We start from the raw sequence: 21252 nt of genomic DNA on the forward strand, positions 1-21252 counted from the left end.
AACAACACAACGGAATGAGAGAAAAAGACGCAATAAGTCTGGTACAGGCATTTGTTCTAAGGAGAATAGTATACGTGGCACCATACCTCTGGTGGTATGCCGCTTAAAAGAATAAACTAGAATGCCTAATAAGAAAAGTATACAAGCAAGCATCAGGACTCCCAATAAGCACTAGTACAAAAAGACTACTCAGGACTAGGACTACATAACACATTCGATGAATTCATAGAAGCTGAACACAAATCACAGTATGAAAGGCTCCCTGAGCTAAGTACAGGAATAAGCATATTAGAAAGATTGGGCATTAACTACCGCACACAAAACACGGAGAAAACAAGGAAATTCCAAGAGAGATGCGATATAAAACGTGTGTACCTTGCACTGGTGGTGCAAGGCTGGAGTCAACCGTGGAGCTTGTGATCACCTAGCTTTTACGTGGCTTGCCTAAGTTGTTTGTAGGTTTTGCGAGGTTATGCTAGGTACTGCTAAGTTGTTGGTAGGCTTGCATAAGTCGCTTCTAGGTTTTTCGAGGTCATGGTAGGCTTGGCTAGGCTGTTTCAAGGTTATGCGAGGTTATGCTAGGTTTTGCTAAGTTGTTGTCTCGGCGGACTTGACGCTGGAAGTTTTCGATTAGTCGCAGGCCGGGATCGCTTTCTCGGCGACGTCTAGCGTTCAGGCGCCGACTCTCGCGTTCCCTGGACTGAAACTCGGGATCTTCGACTCGGCGCCACATCTGCTCAGCCGCAGCTTTGGCGCGGTGTTCCGGATCAGCTCGGCGGCGACGCATCGCTTCTCGCTCGGCAGTACGGCGCTCTTACTGGTAAATGCCTTTTCTTCGGGCGTCCGGATTTTCTTCGGTCTTCCCATGGAATCCGCACGTACGCACGGAGTATAGGAGGCGAGAGGTGTGTCTCCACGTTGGCTCCGCCCGAAGCGCGGGGTGCAAGGAGATTATGTGGCTTGGTGTTCTCGCAGGTGGTTCCTAGGCAACGCGAGGCGGCACACAGCGAGGCTGAGTTTTCTGGTAACGCTCCAGGGCGGAACTAAAGCTTAAACAGCTTCGCGGTTAAAATTGTCGCGAGCTCTGTCTTGAACCGCGGCTGTCGCTCAGACAACCAGGTAAAAGAAAGAAGAGAACGACGTAAGCCAAGCTGCCTCGGGACCACTCTCAAAACGCGCCTATCAAGCAGATTAATTTGGTTCTGCATTAAACACGTCGTGTGTAACACTTGGTGGAGCTGTCCTGGGTAACTCCCACGACCTACAACGGAGCCATCAGCACAAGAACTGCGCCGAAAACGTCGGTGGACTTTCACCGTCGCGCTCAATCATGGCCACAGAGCGAAATACCCTCACCAGCCATGCCTTGGCGAGCCCAGTCCCTATCCAGCGCTACCGAGAGCCACGCACGTTTTCGGCGAAGGCAGAGGAATATGCGGATGCGTGGCTAACCCATTACGAAAGGGTAAGCCAATACAATAACTTGAACACTGCCAGTCAGCTTAGGAACGTTGTTTTCTTCTTGGCCGGCACGGCGTTGGTATGGTATGACAACCACGTGGACATGGTAACTACATGGACACGCTTCGTTGAGGAGATCAAGAAGTGTTTCGGTGACTCGGACGCAAAGAAGAAACGTGCGGAATAAACATTAGCCCAGAGAGCTCAGGTACCCGGCGAAACTTGCACTACCTATATCGAAGAAATTTTGAAGTTGTGCCGAACCGTCAACCCTCAAATGACAGAGGAAGATAAAGTGGGACGCGTCGTAAAAGGAATAGCGGAAGACGTGTGCAACTTCCTCATTGGTAAAGAGAACTTGAACACTGTATCAGAACTGATACGGCACTGCGGTACGTTCGAGGCCCTGAAGACTCCCCGAATTACACGAAAGTTTGGACGGCTGGCCAATGTAACGACCGTAGCAAGAGTCGACACGAGTCCCCCGCACCCAGACCTTTCGTCCGCCATCCGCCAGATAGTCCGCGAGAAGATCCAGCGGCACGACGAACACGCACGTTATGCGGCTCCACGTTGCAGTTTCTCCTTTTTCCTGGACACTCTTTGGGAACCCCCTTCCGCCACTTTGAACCACTCGGTGAATGTCGCGGATCTCAACAGCTCCAGAGACGAACCGCATTACGGTACGACCGAACCACCACGCAATGATTCGCCCCCTCAACGTTTTTATCCACGCCCACGCAACTTTCGTCCACGAAGACTTGCTGCTACCTCCGACTTTCAAGGGGAAGAGCCTCGTTACCCTCAACCGATGTCCTTGGCAGAATAATTCAATCCGCATTCTAAAGTAAGTTTGCCCTTTGCAAGTGTGTTACTTCTGCGGCACGACTGGTCATATAGCTAGGTAGTGTAGCCGACGCCGAACATCGAACTACGGACCGTCAGCGCTGACTATGCGGTCTAGTGATCGAACACTGCACTCAATGGCCAGGAGACTCCACTTCAGGAAGCCACTTCCGAGAGGGCCGATGCACCGCCCAGGAGACCTAAATTGGAGAACAAAGGACCCGGAACCGCTACCGCTCTCCTGCTTCCGACAGTACTCTGACGCCACCACCAGCCTTCCGAGCCTCCCGATCACCATCCCCTCCGCCGCGATTCACGTCACCATCGCCTCGGCGCCGTTTCGTGTCGCCCCCGCCGGGAAACTAGCCAGTGCGGCCGATGGAGGTGAGGTCACCAGAAAATGTGCGCTGCTGACTCAACCGCCTCCAACTATTTTCATGCTGAAGAATAAGGTTCATGTACTGATTGATGGGGTCTCTACAACGGCTTTAGTCGACACGGGAGCAACTGTCTTGGTCATGAGTGTGGAGTTTAAAGGCCTTCCGGGATGCAAGGTTATGTTTCGTTGAAATGTGGGCACAATTTTCCATGGAGTTAGTGGTGAATCATTATATCCGGTCGGTGCGTGTAACGTGGATGTGTCTTTGGGTGTGAAAGGTTTTAATGCAGAGTTTACTGTTCTTCCTCGCTCCTCGCATGACCTGATTCTGGGGATTGACTTCTTGCAGCTGTGTGGTGCCAATGTTGACTGCCGGACGGGAGAACTCACTGTCGACACCAGTGTTTCGCCTGTGCTCTTTGAAGGTGCAGCTTGCCCGGAGAGAGTGTTGTGCGTGTCCGATGATACAGTTGTGCCCGCCTTATCCGCGATGCGTGTTGCCGCCGCCTGTTCATGTTCGACTCCTACCTCGTTCAATGCTGCAGTGGAACCTGTACATCGGAACTGCCTCCAGAAAAACGTTTTAGTTCCGCACTGCATGGTCTCAGTTACCGATGGATGCGCGGGGCTGTGGGCGCTAAACTGTTCCACTGAAGCGGCAGTGCTACCTCAAGGGAGTATGGTAGGGTCAACCCCTCAAAAATAAAATTTTCAATTTTGGCACAAAAAATCGACTGAACGATGAGGAACAAACCTGCGGAAGTGCGACCTAGCGCGCCCGCTCAAAGCGGTTCATATGTCGCGCCGAAGTATGCCGCGCGCCCTGGCGTTTAAACATGGCGGGCGGAGGCCGGTTTGTTTATCGTTGTCGTTGGCGGTTTTCTTCGTTATCGCGTATTTTTTTTTCTTGTGTGTGTGTGTGTGAAAATTAAAGGATTTGTACTAAAATATAATATATTAAGTGGAAGAAAATGAGTCATCCACGCAATCATAGCAAATGCCACAAAGTAATCCCATACGGGTTCCTCGAAAGAAAAACATCGCAGTTGAAAATTTCGTCCTGGTCCGGGGCTCGAACCCGGGACTACCACTATTCTGAGGCAGCCGCTCTACCATTTGAGCTAACCAGGCGGCTAGCAGATGGCAGGGAGAAGTCGAATTTGTTAATAACTCGAAGCAAGAGTTTAACCTAATAGTCATTTGTAGAAAAGAACTATTACGTCAAACTCTTTCTTTTGCTTACGTGGTCATGGTCGCCTCTGTTTCGAGTTTCAAACGTATTACTCGCCCAGAAGATGGCATGACCGTCCAGCAAATGGAGCAGAAAGAGAACATTTAAAGGTAATCGGTCTTCTGAGCGAATGTATTCATGGACGAACACAGAACACCAAGGAGTCGTTCAACCAACTCATTTGGTGCGCTGCCCTAAGAAAACTTTGTCAGTGATTACACGCTGAAGACAGCAACTAACAATTCTGTACAATGACGGCCTGCTACAATGACGGTAATTCTGCACGAAAAGCTGTTCTGGAGGCCCTTGGAATTGTTCCAGATCTGTTTTGTAATATTGCCTTCGACAGGATGGACAAAGAGCGTGTTGACAGGGCAGGATTCTATGACTCTGCCGAGAGAAAGGATGGCCAACGGATCAAAAGGAACACTAAGAAGGGTTTTGGATACACCTGCGAAAAAGTCAGCAGTGAAATGTATTCTCCTGGGGCATTTTGAGCATGCACAAGTAGTATTCGAACATAAAAGTTCATTTTTCTCAAAGTGGATTTTTATTAATTTTTCAAATTCAATGTACCTTTTCTCAGAAAGTATTCATCCCATTCCAGTGAAACTTTGTACACATGTACTACTACCAGTCAGTAGTATTCTGAACTAAAAAATCTCTGATAATATGAATTATAACACTGGCAAAATTTACACAGCACAAAACATCCCGTGTGGCTTTGTGCAAGCAGAGATAATATTAGTATCTTTTGGCTGTGAACTCCAATGTAGATATTATATCTTTTTAGTTCAGATATAACCTATGGGTATGTGTAATAACACTGTGTAATATCATCACATTTCTCCGCGTGGTTGCAGAGAAAAGGTACATCAAATAATTAAACACCTCTGAAATTTTGGAAGTTGGCCACAGGAAAGTGAAACCATGTAGACACAAACAAAGTGTCTTGTGTTGTACCCAAGTGCATCTTTTGTAAGCGCATGAAATTTGAAGCAAATATCTGCAGCCGTTTCCAAAATATTACGTTAAAACTAACATGTACAATTCACCCTACCCTACCCCCTCAAGGCGTAAAGATTGCCACGTTTCAGGACGACTCGCCCGTATCGGTGGCACGACTTACAGAGCTACCCGACAAAGAAGCAACCAGTGTCTCGAGCCCCGGGAGCTCGAAGATACTTTCCATGATTGATAAATAACCCAGTGATCACGAATGTCGAGTGTTGATGGTCCTGCTTACGAAACACACCTCGGTATTCGACTTTGCGCAGCACGATGGCCTGCCATCGATTCCTGCGTCCAGAACTCGTCACCGCAGCAACACAGGAGCCGCCCAGCCAATCGACAAAGACCATATCGTGTGTCCCCGTCAGAACGCAAGATAATCAGCGATCAAGTCCAAGAAATGCTATGAAAAGGCGTCATTCGAGAATGTTAAATTATGAGGGTTTACGTGCCAAAACCACTTTCTGATTATGAGGCACGGGGGACTCCGGAAAGTGGGGGACTCGGAAATTTGGACCACCTGGCGTTCTTTAACGTGCACCTAAATCTATGTACACGGGTGTTTTCGCATTTCGCCCCCATGGAAATGCGGCCGCCGTGGCCGGGATTCGATCCCGCGACCTCGTGCTCAGCAGCCCAACACCATAGTCACTGAGCAACCACGGCGGGTAATCATTCGAGAATCATCTAGTCATTGGGCAGCGCCCGTGATATTGGTGAAGAAGAGTACGTGGCGGTTCTGCTTTGATTGTCGTCGCCTAAACGCCGTTACTAAGAAAGATGTATATCCGCTCCCATGAATTGACGACGTCATCTACTGTCTCTTCGTGGCATCTTACTTTTCCTCTGTTCATTTACGCTCAGGTTACTGGCAAATTCCTATACACAAGGACGACAGAGAAACAGCATTTGTAACGCCCGGGCCGACGGATTATTTGAGTTTAACATGATGCCTTTCGGGTAGTGTAACGCGCCCGCAGCGTTCGAAAGGTTCATGGACACGATATTACGCTGCTTAAAATGGGAAGTTTGCATGTGCTGCTTAGACGACGTTGTGATCTTCGGGCGAACGTTTAGTGACCACAACAAACATTTGAACTTGGTCTTGAACTGCTTAGAGAAAGCGGGTCACACGTGCTCAATTAAAAAGAAAGCCGTTTTGGGGAACGACAAACTCTTGTGCTAGGACTTCTGGTCGCTAAAGAAGGCATCCGACCAGATCCACAAAAGACTGCGGCCGTAAAAGCATTTAACGTACCCAACTCTGTCAAGCAGTTACGAATTTTCTTGGGCTTGGGCTTTTACTTTCGTTGATTCATTCCCCGGTTTCCGGACATGGCTCATCCCCTTACACGCCTTCTCCAAAAAGGCGTTCCCTTTGAGTGGATTGCTTAGTGCCACTCATCGTTTCGCCAGCTCAAGTTCCCGTTGACGTCCCAACCAATTCTTCGCCACTTTGATCCTTTATCACCAACTGAGATTCACACCGATGCCAGTAGCGTAGGCAGCGGTGTTGTGCTAGATCAGAGTGTTGGCGACAGTGAGCACGTGATCTCTTACGCTAGCCGGTCCTTGAGCCGCTCCTAGCGCAACTACACCGTCACTGAACAAGAGTGTCTGGCAGTCATCTTCGCAGTGCAACGGTTTCGTTCGTATCTCTACGGGCACCCCTTCACTGTGATAACAGATCATCATTCGCTATGTTGGCTTGTGAATCTGCGGGATCCCTCAGGCCGACTAGCGCGCCGGGCCCTCCGTCTAGAGGAATACGATAGTTGCCTCGGGACCGCTCTCAAAACGCGCCTATCAACCAGATTCATCTGGTTCTGCATTAAACACCTCGTTTGTAACAATATGATTATGGTTCCGCCCCTGTCAAAGAACATGCAACTCACGCAACATGAAGGAGGAAGACAATGCGTGGCCAAGGAGATACAAGAGAGAAAGAGAGAGAGAAAGTTGTATTGTCAAGTTTGAGTGGAGGTTTCTTTCCCAGCGGTGTGGGCTAGCGTGGCGTCTGCTTTGCCGCGACGCTATCAGCCCATTCTGCCAACCGTATCTCGTCTTGCGGGTTGGAAGTTTTCGTCTTCGTCTCCCACTCGTCATGTGAGGGAGCTCGCCTAAAGAGTTCTCTCGGGGGAGGGTTCTTTTGGCATCCCCACAAGATGTGATCTTGGTCCGCCAGGGGGCAGTTACAATGTTTGCAGTTTGGTGGATATTCACCACCGGTCATTGCAGCTAGCCTTTTTGGACTAAGTACAGATCTATTCTGTACTCTCCTGAGGTTCGTGGCCGGTATTCTTGTCAGTGTCTCGTGCGGGGATGAATATATTCGCCTGGATTCGTGGAAATAAACGGTCATTTCGTTATAGATGTGGATACCTTCATGTCGGTCAAGCCCGTCGGGCAAGCCCACCTTCCGGTTACTAGCTGCTCGGGCGGCTAGGTGGGCGGCCTCATTTGCCAGGGTTGCCCGCATGAGCGGGTACCCACACCAACTTCAATTGATTTAAGTTTTTGTTGATTCTGAATGCTCGACGGGAAAGGAAACCTGAAGTGTAGTTACGAATTGCTGTTTTCGAGTCGGATATAATAATCTTGGTGCCCGGAATGGAGGTGCCCATGGCGATGGCGGCCTCTTCCGCCTCCACAATGGAATATGTGTTTACCGTCGCACAGCTGATGGTGTGTCCGTCGCCATTAGTGACGGCTATGGTGTGTCGACCATCACTGGTGCGAGCAGCATCCACGTATATGGCGGGTGGGTTTTTGTAGCATTGCCAGAGTGCCGCCGCCCTAGCATTGCGTCTACCGCTGTTTTCAGTGCTCATGTTTTTCGGAAGCGGGGGGATAACGATCTTGGTCCGGATAGTGTTAGGTATCCGCTGTCGTTGCGAGATGTCTAAGGCTGGGCGATACCCTAAGGTGTCCAGGATCCGCTGTCCCGCGTGTGTGCCGGATAATCGAACTTTTGAGCCCATTTGTGGGCCTGTATCATTTCCTCAACGTTATTATGCACCCCTAGACTCAACAGTGCCTCCGTATTAGTCCATTTTGGTAGCCCAAGAACCTGTTTGAATAACATTCGGATTAGACCGTTAATCCGCTCCAAATCCCTCTTCCTGAGATGTAGGTAAGGGCAGACATACGCCACTCGGCTCAGAAAAAAAAGCCTGGATTAGCCTGCAGGCATCTTTCTCCTTAACTCCGTGCCGTCTGTTGGAGACCCTCCTAAGAAGGTTCTGTAATTGCCCAGCTGTAGTTTGGAGTCGTGCTACGGCTTCTTGGTTGTGCGTGTTTTGCTGGATCCACAATCCTAACAATCTGATTTTAGGAACGGGTGGGACCGGTTGTCCAGCTACGGACGAGATAAAGCAGCAGTATTTGTAGAAGCAGCTAGACTCAAACGCAGGAAAGGATTCACGGCACTCATAGTCGATCAGAAGAAAGAATGTATAACAAGTGTGACAAAAAGGACCATATACATATGCAGCAGAAGAAGCGGCAATGGCACTACCACTAACACGAACTGAACCATACATACTAACCACTGGCTCACACGCAGCAATTGGCAACTATGCAAATCGCCAAATGTCCCCGGAGGCACTACAAATATTGTTGAAAGGAGCCAAAAAGCAAAAGACAATAACGTGCAATTACTATGGACACCTGCCCATATTCTGAGCTCACCAGGTGACGGCGGAAACAATGAGGCGGCACACAATGCAGCCCAGGGCCAACCGGCTGAGTTGCGACAAACATCGGTGCCGTCACTTGGGGGCCACCGAAGAATGTGAAGACGGAGATTGGGAGAGGGGAGACAGGTTGACCAAATACAAAAATACAACAATACGTTACATAATACAGAGGTGTATTTATTCACCACCTCTTCAAAAATGAAAAATATTGCAGTCTGTCCAGTGGTGCCAATTAGAAACAAGGACATACCGTAGTACAGTAATGCGGAATATAATTTTCCAAATATATACAAGAGAAACGAATGTACGTTATGTGGCCCACGAGAGTGCTGAAGATATGCTCAAGAGCAACTTTTGACCATATGCTTTGGCAATGCTATGGGCTGACGAGTAGCAACGGGGAGACAGCGTCTAGGGAAACCCTCCGCGCGCGTTGGTGTGCTGTGCTGCTCAGCTCAGCCCCAGAATATAAACTGTGGGCAGTCCAGCGGGCCGACCTCGCCGCCAGAGCCCAAGGTCTCGTTGTAGACGCCTTGGCTGTGTGAAGCCCACCCTATAAACGCGTCCGACAAAAATAAAGTTTTCACTACTACCACCACCTGCGTAACTTTAGAGACACGCGTGGGAACTGAATCCGCCATTGTAAGTCAAAAATATCCTCGACAAGTAGTACGCAATGCAATTAAGCGCGCCCGCAGCTTAGATTCTTGCTATATTCTAGCTCAGATTCTTACTCAGGGGGCCAGCGGGAAAACTAATAAATTCAGTTTCCTTCGTTCCGCCACTTTGAGTGACATAATGTTTCTGCTAGGAATCCACGCGAGCTGACGTGGTGCCAGTTGTGCGGTAAACCTTCGAAAACGTTAAGCACAAAGCACACAAATTCAAGCGCTTTGTCACCCCCGTATGTGTATATATTTTTTCCTGTTCTCTGCACTTCAGCTGGACGTCAGATATATGTGTATTGCATATGTATATTGTGACACTATGTTTCTTTCCACAAGTTGCCGCTTTTCTGCCTCCCTTCCAGGACCCTTCTCTATTGTGCCCCCTCCCCCCCCCCCCCTTTTGCAACCAGCCTTCTTTCCAGCTACAAAGCCGACACGCACACTGGTGCTGCACAGCGACCGTTTTCTACTCCCTTCACCCTTTGTTTTTATAAAGCAGTGCTGCAAAGTTGAACCACAGGGATGAGAAGAGCACTTACGAAACGCCTAGATGCGCTTCCTAAGTGCTGTTCTCGTCCCTGTGGTTCAACCTTGTAGCGCTGCTTTTCAAAAACAAGTATGATATTCCAACTAGCCCTAACGCCGACTTTACAACATCCGACTTTACAAGCTGTCAATCGTCACTTACAGCGCATACATAGACGAAGGACAAAACGGACGACGAAGACAAGCGCTGAAGACAGCGCTTGTCTTCGTCGTCCTTTTTGTCCTTCGTCTATGTATGCGCTGTAAGTGACGATTGATACCATGGAATACGAACTAGCCCGTACCCAAACCTTGCTTTACAAGCTGGTCCGCGTTTAAAACTCTTTTTGCTAAAGTGTTTGATCGCCCAGCTGTGCATAAGCTACGCGCTGAACAGCGCCTACGCCAGCGCGCACAGCAGCCTGGAGAGACATTCCCCAGCTACATCGAGGATGTTCTCGATTTGTGCAAGTGGGTAAATCCAAGCATGTCGGAGGATGACAAGATCAAACATATCCTCAAGGGCATCGACGACGGCGCATTCCAGATGTTGCTGGCCAAAAGCCTAAATAGCGTATCCGTCCTCATTAACCTCTGCCAGAGCTTTGACGAGCTGCGCCGCCAACGTTCCATCGCCCGCCAGAACATTCAGAACGCCGACTCCGTCTCGAGCATCACGCTTTCTCCCGACATGACCAACTCGACCCTCTCACAGTATATCAAAAATTTTGTTCGTGAAGAGGTGGTCAGACAACTCTCGCTGCTTCCTCACAGCGACGCGCCTACGGCAGCTTTGCCTCCAATGCTGCAGCACGCCATCCGCACTCAGATATCCGAAGCGCTTCCTGCAGCCCCTACGACTCCCCCCAACCAATCCTATGAGTGTGCCGCGGTCCCATACCGACTTTGCTACTCATCCTACGTCGCTCCCCCTCAGTTATGCAGCCATGGTTGCACGGCAACCTGCGCCGACAGCTTCCTTTTCATCGCCCGTGCATCCGGCTTCATTTCTAGTTGCCCGACCGCCACCACAGTTTTTTCGTCCCACCGAGACGTGGCGCACTATATACAACCGGCCTATCTGCTTCGCCTGCGGCATTGCTGGCCATGTGGCGCGCTTTTGTCCCCGACGCGCCCCAACTACGCGTACCACCTTTGACACGCCCAGCTACGTGCCACAATACGCTGCCACGCCTCCATTCTCACCGCGACGTCTTGATACTGATCGCCGATCAGAAACTCGGCGTTCCCCTTCCCCTCAACACCTTTCGATTTCACCCCTGCGTCGTGGAGCTCCCACTGAAGGGGGAAACTGACTGGTGCAGTTCCCGAGGCAAGAACTGCGAATACATCTACGTTTTCAAGACCTCATTCTTCGCCGCAAAATGTTATTACCGTTTTTGTAGAGGGAGTACCCGCAGTGGCACTAGTCGAATCCGGAGCAGCCGTTTCCGTCATTCACGAAAACCTTTGTCGCGAATTACGAAATGTGACTACAGCTTCCACTGGCCTGGTACTCGCCACTGCCAGCACGCAGCGAATTCACCCTTCAGCTGTATGCACGGCCCGTGTCATCATCAACGACGTTCTCTACATAATCGAGTGTTTCATGCTACCATCGTGCTCTCACAACCTCATCCTTGGTTGGGATTTCCGGTCACGTCATCATGCTGTCAGTGACTGTTCGCGTGCAGAAGTGTCGCTTTTACTACTATGTGAATCACCGCTGACCAGCTCTCATCACTTTGCCGACAAACTCATTGTTGATGCCGACACAACCATACCCCCTGAATCGTCGATGGCTGTTGTCCTGTCGTCTGATGCCGCATCTTACGCCACTGTAGTGTTCACGCCGTCCGATTTGTTTGCTCAGCGCAAAGGCATTGTTCTTCCGTTTGCCGTGCTTACTATAACATCTGGGTCAACTGTGATTCTGGTCACCAACTACTACCAGTACCCCATCAGCCTACTGCGTGGAGAGACCGTAGGATACTTCCCGGCGGTCGACTACGTTGACGATCTCGATGTTCCTACTGACTCCCGCCGTTGTTACGTTGACGCCATCGCTTCGGTCTCAGACTCATCACCTTCAGTGGGTTTTGACAAAGGCATCGACCCTGCTCTTTCGCCATCTCATCGCCGCCAACTTCTCACTCCCCTTCACAAGTTTCTCTCTTCTTTCGACTGTCATCACACGTCATTGGGCCGTGCCACCAGTGTTTCTCACACCATCGACACCGGTTCCCACTCCCCCTTGCGACAGCACCCGTATCGTGTCTCCGCTGAAGAACGCCGAATCATCACAGAGCAAGTGGACGATATGCTCAAACGTAGAGTCATCCGTCCCTCTCAATGTCCTTGGTCTTCACCTGTCGTATTGGTAAGAAAAAAACATGGCTCCATTCGCTTTTGTGTCGACTACAGACGCCTAAACAAGTTAACGAGAAAATGCGTTTATCCACTGCCTCGGATCGATGGCGCTCTCGACTGTTTACAAGGCGCAGAATATTTCTGTTCCTTGGATCTGCGCTCTGGGTACTGGCAAGTTCCTATGGCCGAACCTGACCGTCCGAAAACCGCATTCGTTACACCCGATGGCCTCTACGAGTTTGACGTCATGCCCTTCGGGCTGTGTAACGCACCTGCTACTTTTGAGCGTATGATCGACACCATCCTTCGCGGCCACAAATGGAAGACCTGTTTATGTTACTTCGACGACATCGTCGTCTCTTCAACCAATTTTCCGACACACCTCGCTCTCTGCATGAGATTCTGACCTGTCTCGCATCTGCCGGCCTACAGCTTAACCTCAAAAAGTGCCGTTTTCCTGTGAGCAAGCTAACCATCTTGGGTTACGTTATCGCAAAAGACGGCGTCCTCCCGGACCCAGACAAGCTCTGCGCCGTTGCAGACTTCCCAAAGGCGACGACTATCAAAACCCTGTGAAGTTTTATTGGCTTATTCTCCTATTTTCGTCGCTTCGTACGCAATTTCGCATCCGTCATGGCGCCCTTGACAAGTTTACTTTCCGCCAGTAACGGCATAGCAGCGTGGTCACCAGAATGTGATGCAGCATTTCAGCAGTTGCGCCACTTGTTCACCTCACCACCGATTCTTCACCACTACGATCCTGATGCTCCCACTGAAGTTCATACTGACGCCAGCGGAGTTGGCCTTGGCGCGGTCTTAGCGCAACGGACAACTGGCTATGATGAATACGTCGTCGCTTATGTGAACCGTACTCTAAAGAAAGCAGAATTAAATTACTTCGTCACAGAAAATTAGTGCCTAGCGATCATCTGCGCACTAAGCAAGTTTCGCCCATACCTTTACGGCCGTTCTTTCACCGTAGTTACTGACCACAATGCCTTTTGTTGGCTTTCTTCCTTGAAAGACCCGTCGGGACGCTTGGGACGTTGGGCGCTTCGCTTGCAAGAGTACGACATCCGCGTCATGTACCGCTCCGGTCGCAAGCACTCCGACGCTGATGCGCTCTCTCGCTCCTCACTGACGCCTGATATGGCGTCTTTGTCTCCTTCCTCGTCCACACTGTCACCGTTGGCCATCACTGACATGCTCACAGAACAGCGCAAGGACCCAACACTTGCAATGTTACTTGACTACCTTGCCGCTCCGTCTGACAACCCTTCGACACGAGCACTACGTCGCCAAGCAACCCACTTTTCCGTGCGGGACAACATTCTATATCGCCGCTACTACATGCCTGATGGTCCGAAATGGCTCCTTGTTATACCTCGTCATATGCACTCTGACATCTGTGCGTCTTTTCACGCTGATCCCCTAAGCGCTCATGCCGGCGTCCTCAAAACTTACACACGGTTGCGTCAGCGCTATTACTGGCGAGGCATGTACAACTTTGTTCAAAAGTACCTTCAGTCTTGTACTACATGCCAACAAGGCAATACACCTACCCAGCGTTTAACAGGACCGTTGCAGCCGCTACCGTGCCCATCTCGTCCGTTCGACCGCGTCGGCATCGACCTCTACGGCCCGCTTCGATGTAGCGGGTGTGAAAATCGGTGGATTATTGTCGGAGTAGACCACCTTACTCGCTACGCTGAGACTGCAGCTCTGCCAGCAGCGACCGCCCGTGACGTTGGTTTCTTCATCCTTCGCAATTTTGTTCTTCGCCACGGTGCTCCCCGAGAACAACTCAGTGATAGAGGCCGTGTCTTCCTGTCGGGGGGCGTCCAAGTCCTCCTCGCTGAGTGCAGGATAATTCACCGCAAATCGACCGCGTACCATCCCCAAACCAATGGTTTGACCGAGCGGTTCAATCGCACTCTTGGCGACATGTTGCTGATGTACATTTCATCTGATCACTCCAAGTGGGACACCGTACTCCCTTTTGTTACGTTCGCATACAACACCGCGACGCAAGCGACCACTGGCTTCTCCCCCTTTTTCCTTGTGTATGGCCGTGAGCCTTCATGCCCATTGGACACCATACTGCCGTACCAACCTGACGCTACAGAGTATGCTCCGCTTTCCGAAGTCGCCAAATATGCTGAAGATTGCCGTCAGCTGGCACCTGCCCTGACTAGTGAGACACAAGCCCGTCAAAAGACAAGACACGACCATGCTCATCAACCACCACACAACTTTGCTCCTGGTTCGCTTGTGTCGCTTTGGATACCAGCCCACGTTCCTGGCCTTTCTTCTAAACTCCTGGCGCGTCATCACGGTCCGTACCGTATCATCGAGGCCACTTCACCGGTTAACTACATTGTCGAGCCTTTCACAGTGTCACCAGACCTGCGTCGTCGTGGCCGAGAGACGGTACATGTCAACCGCCTGAAACCCTATTACGACCCACTCATCTCCTCCGCGCTCCGAGTCGCCAGGTTGGCTACGCTTCGATCCCGGGGCATTCTAATGAAGCAGACGCGTTCCTGTGTATGTGCCGACTGACGAGGAAGACGATTATGAAGAAGCAGTTGACTCAGTAGCCACAATGGCAGTCATGGAGGCATTGCGTAATCAAGAAGTACAGGAGGCATACGTGAATATCTTGGGAAATATAGACAAAAATGCCTGAGCTATGAGTAGGTTCTCAACAAGAAAATAAAATCCCCAATTAAAGAATATGCAGATCCCACGCACTGTGGGAATCGATGCAAGCGAAGCTTTCCGTGTTGTATGCTTTAATTGAGGATATAGTTAGCGGCAGTGTTGACTGCTAAATCTTAATTTCTACAACGTTTAGGCTAACACGAGAGGGGTGAGTTAATGTTACCCGTTACCTTGCGTGCATCACTGCTGTTTGTCTGCGTAGTGCATAGAACACACTGGGAGAGGTGTTTGCTTGAAGCGTTCTTGTGCGCCATATTTCGTAACCTCTGAGAGGGTTGAGCTTTGTAATTTCCTCACATGGCACATCGAATTGTGGCAGAAGTATTAAAGTTGAATTGGATTAGGGACTGTACGTGCCAAAACCACACTCGGATTATGAGGCAAGCCCTAGTGGCGGACTCCGCATTAATTTTGACACCGTAATGTTCGTTAACGTGTCCCAAAATCTAAGTACGCGGGCGTTTTTTATTTCGCCCCCGTCGAAATACGGCTGCAGCGAGCCGGATCAAATCTACGACCTATAGCCATTCCATAGCCGCAAAGCTTACGCGGCGGGCGCAGAAGTGGTGATTTGACGCTCGACTGCTTCCGTGGTGTCTCCTGGACCCTGCGGTGTGCTTTAATTAATGCGGCTCTGATGCTGCACGCCCTGCAAAATTTGTCGGCTTGACATATTTGCATGGCGGATATTTTTCAGAAATAGCAGCAACATATTGTACCATAGCTTGAACTTAAGCTTATCCTGTTTCCCCGCAACTGCTGTCGCATAGTAGTGGAATTTCCTTGCCTTCTCACGTCACCTCCCCCTTCTCTTATTTGGGAACTGCCTCTTCTTCTCCTCTTTACTGTTCTATCCTCGTCCCCTCTTGCCTCGCACGTTAGTAGAAGGGAAGCGCCGCCGTTTTTGCAATGCTTCTGAGGGAAGTCATGGATAATTACTGCTGTCAAGCGGCAAATGTTAGAACGGCCAGAGCACTCCAGAAGGCGTTGTGGACATTCGACGCGGTGGGCTTAAAACGAGTTTCTCCCGTAGCCTTTCCTCTCTTACTCACACCTGTCATATACCTACACAGTCTGAACCACTCCCCGACGCGGTGTGTCTGGCAGCAGCAGCCACAGCAGCCCACGGCAGCCCACAGCAGCCCACAGCAGCCCACAGCAGCAGCAGCAGTTGGAAAGTCGAAGGAACAGGCAAAGAAAGCTTCGCTTTAAAAACGGGTCAGACAAAGAGACAACCTTGTCTATGCTGTTCACTGTGCAGTTGGAAGAAGTATTCAAGCTATTAGACTGGGATGGCTTAGGAGTGTTGCGATTGTCAGCACGTCCCATGTTCCGTGAGGTCCTTCTCACCGCTGACTATCACTGTTGCGAAGTCGGGGGTCCGTGCGGCCAACGAAGTTTCCATCGATGGTGCCGGGTCAGGTGCCGGAGAATAGGTTCCGAGCGACTTTTAAGAGACTGAAGAAAAAGTAATATATTCAAAAAGGTTACATGATTGAGATTACAAAACGGCTCCAACTATCGGAGCACACTATTTTAGCGTCTTAGCATGTCCGAGTCAAACTGTTTCTGGGCGTCCTTTCTCAGCCATCCGGATCCGCTTTTTATGCCTACGTCATCATTGTTCCTGGTTTCCACCAATCCGGCTCCAGGAGACAGATGGCGTTGGGAGACCAATCCCGGCGTCGGTGAGCTAGTTGCCCCTTTCGGTTCGCCGATGATATTGAAGAGCTGGGGCCCCTTTAAGTGTGCCCAGTCGGAAACGCACGCGCCTCCCTGGGCATCAAGAAGGAAAGTAGGGGGAACGCACGCTGACTCCGATCCCCGACGTGGTCATGCCAATTTGGGCTGTTGACGGGCGTGCAAAGTCGTAGCCTTGCACCGACCATCACTCTGGCGTGGACAGGCCAATTTGGGCTGCTGACAGGTGTGACGAATGGAGGAGTGACAACTGCATGTCGCAGGTGTAGCATCTCCCCCGATCTGGAGGGCCTCCGGGAACAATAGGAGTGAGGACCAATGGAATATACCTCAACAGGCTTCGCTTTTCAGACGACATTATCCTATTCAGTAACACTGGGGTCGAATTGCAACAAATTAATAAGAACCTTAACCGAGAAAGTGTAGGAGCAGTGTTAAATATTAATATGCAGAAGACAAAGATAATATTGAATAGTTTGGCCAGGGAACAAGAATTCATGATCGTTAGTCAGCCTCTAGTCTTTGCAGCAGTATGTCTATCTAGGTCAATTACTCATAGTGGACCCTGATAATGAATCCAAAAGGGTCGAATTGCATATGGTATGCATTACCATATCCCGACTGGAAGTTTGCCACTGTCGTAGACAAGTGTACAACCATTGCATTCTACCGCTGCCGACATATAGAGCAGAAAAAAACTTGAGAACAAGTTCTGGACCGAGCAAAGAGCAGTGGAACGTAAAACGGTAGGCGTAACGTTAGGAAACGGGAAGAGAGCGGTGTAGATCACAAAGCAAACAGTTATAGCGGATAGTCGAGATGACATCGTAAGAAAAAATGGAGCTGGGCAGGCCATGTAATGCGTAGGGCAGGTAACCGGTGGACCACGAGAGTTAGAGAATGGGTGCCCAGGAAAGGGAACCGCAGTCCAGGACGGCGGAAAATTAGGTGGGGTGATCAATTATGAAATTCACAGGCGGAACTTGGAATCAGCTAGCGCAAGACAGATGACTGAGTGAGGCGTCCGTCCTGCAGTGGATATAACAGTAGGCTGCTGATGGTAATACATATATAATGCCAGTGTATTTACCAAACGAACTTACATATTCGAGATCTAGATTGTGCTGGGGGAGAAAATACTCAATATACATTATAGTGTTTGCACCAATCTGCACGATCTGCAGTTGTAACTTCAGTTCCAGTCAATCTGTGAAGTGGTAAATGCACATCGCCAATGAGAAGCGACTAGATCGGGGCCAGGCGGGGTAAAATAGTGGCCCAGGAGATGGAAGCCCAGGAAATACGCAGGCGCCGTCAAATACAGTTGAGTGTCGTTCCTTCCAAGAAGCTGGGTTAACTCTGCAGCGCAAACATCAAGAAAAACCCGGTTCGCTCATCGAAATGTTCAAATGTGCGCTAAGGGACGCATTCTTTCGGCCAGGTACCGATGTATACGTTTACACTCGTTTGTTATTGGTTTTCTTTCACGTAGATATGGCAGACACAGTTGGCTCAAGGCGGACCGCGCTGGAGATTGAACAATGAGTGAATGTGATACCACGGCTGCTGGTCAAAAGAAGAAAGTTTTGTTATTGATGATGCTGTTGTGAAAAAGATGACGACGGCAATGATAGCTGTACTAAATTTAAAAAAAAATAAATTATGGGGTTTTACGTGCCAAAACCACTTTCTGACTATGAGGGACACCGTAGTGGAGGACTGCGGCAATTTCGACCACCTGGGGTTCTTTAACGTGCACCTAAATCTAAGTACACGGGTGTTTTCGCATTTCGCCCACATCGAAATGCGGCCGCCGTGGCCGCCATGTATAACTGTACTCTAAAGGAGTGGTGGTCCTTCCAAGTGCTGACTCCTCCACTGAAAAATATTATCCCTTTAACTGCCTCCAATATACAGAACGTCTGTAGTTGCCAAAATGTCCTAATGTTCCGCATGTTCTCACTTTATTTTTACTTTTTCTTCTTTTACAGTGCTTCCTTTAGCCTTCTACAACCTTTCCGTGCCAACGACGCAAAAGGAGAGGTGCGTATGAATGTAATGCTTCTAAACAAGCCTTCTTCCTTGTGCAGATTGACGTTTTAATTTTCATCCTACGTGATACGCACCAGTTTACTAGCCTTGTTTGTTCGGACATCCACAACGGCGCTACATAGATACCTCAGACACGCCGCATTTTCTTTGACGTATTTGGTGTAAGATCAGAAGGCTTCGTTGTAGCGGTGGGCCAGGCTTCATGTTGGCGAAAGATATTACGCAAGAAATGCCCACTTCCTCGGCCATTGTTTATTCCAGCAAGAAGCCCAACTACACCATGCTACGCATTCCACCTGCCCCTCCCCCCTTCCCCACCTTCCTTGCTTTTCCTTTCTAAGAAAGTGAGCTATTTCTTTGCGCTTATTGCCAATCGCAAGATTTCTTTTACCATTCATGACGGTTCCGGGTGCAATGGTATACCTCAAAAACAGCTACGAAAGGTTGTTAGCTGCTTGACTTGGTAACTGTTTAAGACTACAAACACTTTATCGTTCGAGAGATCCGCAATAAATAACCGTATTCAGTTAGAAAATGCAACTACCTAAGTAATTTGCAATGCAGTGTGTAATTTTGCTTTCTGTAAAAGACGAGTCTGTCATCATTCCGCGTTTCGATGTATTTAGGCTGAAATATCGATGCGCCTCTGGCCGCTATGATAAATATAAGATTAGATGCTTCAAGCCAGCGTTGCTTACCGCGCTTCTCGAGTGTTGACATAAACAAAGTCAAGCTTAGTCATTATTGTTACTGATAACTCTATTATAATTTGCACTTTCATTCATTTAGAAGTCGGCGCTTGCCCAAATCGTAGTACACTTCAATGGCGACTGGATTTTTGTTCATGCCATGGCAGACTTTCTCCTCCAATCAACTCGAAAGAAACAAGCTTGAATTTTATGCGTTGCTCTTGATCACATTTAGTTTGTCCGTCTTTGAGCTGTAATCATGTCATACGCCTTTTTAATGCATTTCAGGATGTTCCACATTCCCCGCATTGGTCCTCGACTCACCAACTGCCTTTTTAGAGCTACGTTTGCAAGTATGAATGCTTTACATAAATCACCTTGCATTTGCGTAACCTGCATGTCGGCATGTAGAGCGTGCTCTATCTCAAAATTTTCTCATAGCCCAAACCACATAACTCTTCCTTCTTTCTCAGTAAGCCATCAATGTTGAGAAAAAGAAATAGGTTATAAAAAGAAGGAGCGCATTGGCTTCACAAAATTATTATACACCAGTTATAGTTGCACTGGCAGCGCGAAATAACATGGACGGAGCGGAAAAAGCAGAGACACAGCGCTGTCAAAGATGCAGTACCAGCTAACTAAACCGCCAGTCTTAAGTTGCAATTTTTCCTCTGCTTCTGTCTGAAGCGCATATGTACCTGTCGAGGCAACCTCGGTAAATATATGCTCGGCTAGCTACAGCTCAAGGGAAGAGCAACAAAAATGGTTGAACAAGCTGGCTCATACGTCGGATAACATAAATATGCGTGCAATGAAGAAATGATGCGTAAATCGTATAATAATAATAATAATAATAATAATAATAATAATCACTCCATTTTTTTTCCACTGCAGCACGAAGGCCTCTCCCTGCGATCTCCAATTACCCCTGTTCTTCGCCAACCTGTTCCAGCTAGCGCCTGCGAATTCCTTAATTTCATCGCCCCCCCCCCCCCCTTAGTTTTCTGCCGTCCTCGACTGCACTTTCCTTCTCTTGGCACCCATTCTGTGACCCTAATGATCCACCTGTTATCTAACCTACCCATTACGTGAGCTGCCCAGCTCCATTTCTTTTTCTTAATGTCAATTATAATATCGGCTATCTCTGTTTGCTCTCCATCCACGCCGCTCTCTTCCTGTCTCTTAATGTTACGCCTAACATTTTTCGTTCCATCGCTCTTTGCGCAGTCCTTAACTTGTTTTAGAGCTTCTTTGGCAGTCTCCAAGTTTCTGCCGCATATGTCAGCACCGGTAGAATACATCGATTGTACGCCTTTCTTTTTAATCATAATGGTAGGCTTCCAGTCAGGATCTGACAATGTCTGCCAAATGCACTCCGACCCATTTTTATTCTTCTGTAAATTTCCTTCTCATGATCAAGGTTCCCTGTGAGTAATTGACCTAGGTAAACGCACTCCAAACGTACTTCACAGACTCTAGAGGCTGACTGGCAATCTTGAACTCTTGTTCCCTTGCCCGGCTATTGATCATTATTTTTATCTTCTGCATATTAATATTCAACCCCACTCTTGTACTCTCTCTCTTAAGGTCCTCAATCATTTGTTGCCTGTTGACTCAAAGGTGTAATATGTTCAAATGCATGTTCGTACAAGACTACGTTGAAGCCTTCTGAACTTTCGCTTGCATTATGCCTTTACCCTTGGTGCAGACCCTTACCATTTCATATCTTCATGTAAGCACAAAATAATCAACTTGCAAGAACGGTCGGCATATCGGTCGACAGCACTTTGCACGTGGTAGCTGTTTACCATATTGCGCCAGACATACCCTCCACAACCAGCAGTTTGCCAAGCTTCGCAAAAGCATTGCGTTAGAATATAAATATTGCAAGGAGGGT

At 49.0% G+C, this 21252-nt stretch overlaps 1 protein-coding gene and 1 non-coding gene across 2 annotated transcripts in view; one reads left to right on the top strand and one right to left on the bottom strand.

Moving 5' to 3' along the window:
• The window catches only part of LOC126540235 (endothelin-converting enzyme homolog), a 73304-nt gene that overhangs the window by 18995 nt on the left and 33057 nt on the right, over positions 1-21252 (top strand). Inside the window, exons 4-5 of the mRNA XM_055075905.2 lie at positions 18606-18657; positions 19644-19708. Coding sequence (XP_054931880.1) covers positions 18606-18657; positions 19644-19708 — 117 coding nt within the window. The remainder of the gene's footprint in view (positions 1-18605; positions 18658-19643; positions 19709-21252) is intronic.
• Positions 3743-3817, bottom strand: TRNAL-CAG (transfer RNA leucine (anticodon CAG)). The gene has a single exon. It is a non-coding gene; the product is annotated as a tRNA-Leu (tRNA).

Source organism: Dermacentor andersoni, chromosome 2 (genome assembly GCF_023375885.2).
Source record: "Dermacentor andersoni chromosome 2, qqDerAnde1_hic_scaffold, whole genome shotgun sequence".
In the NCBI taxonomy this organism is placed as follows: domain Eukaryota; kingdom Metazoa; phylum Arthropoda; class Arachnida; order Ixodida; family Ixodidae; genus Dermacentor; species Dermacentor andersoni.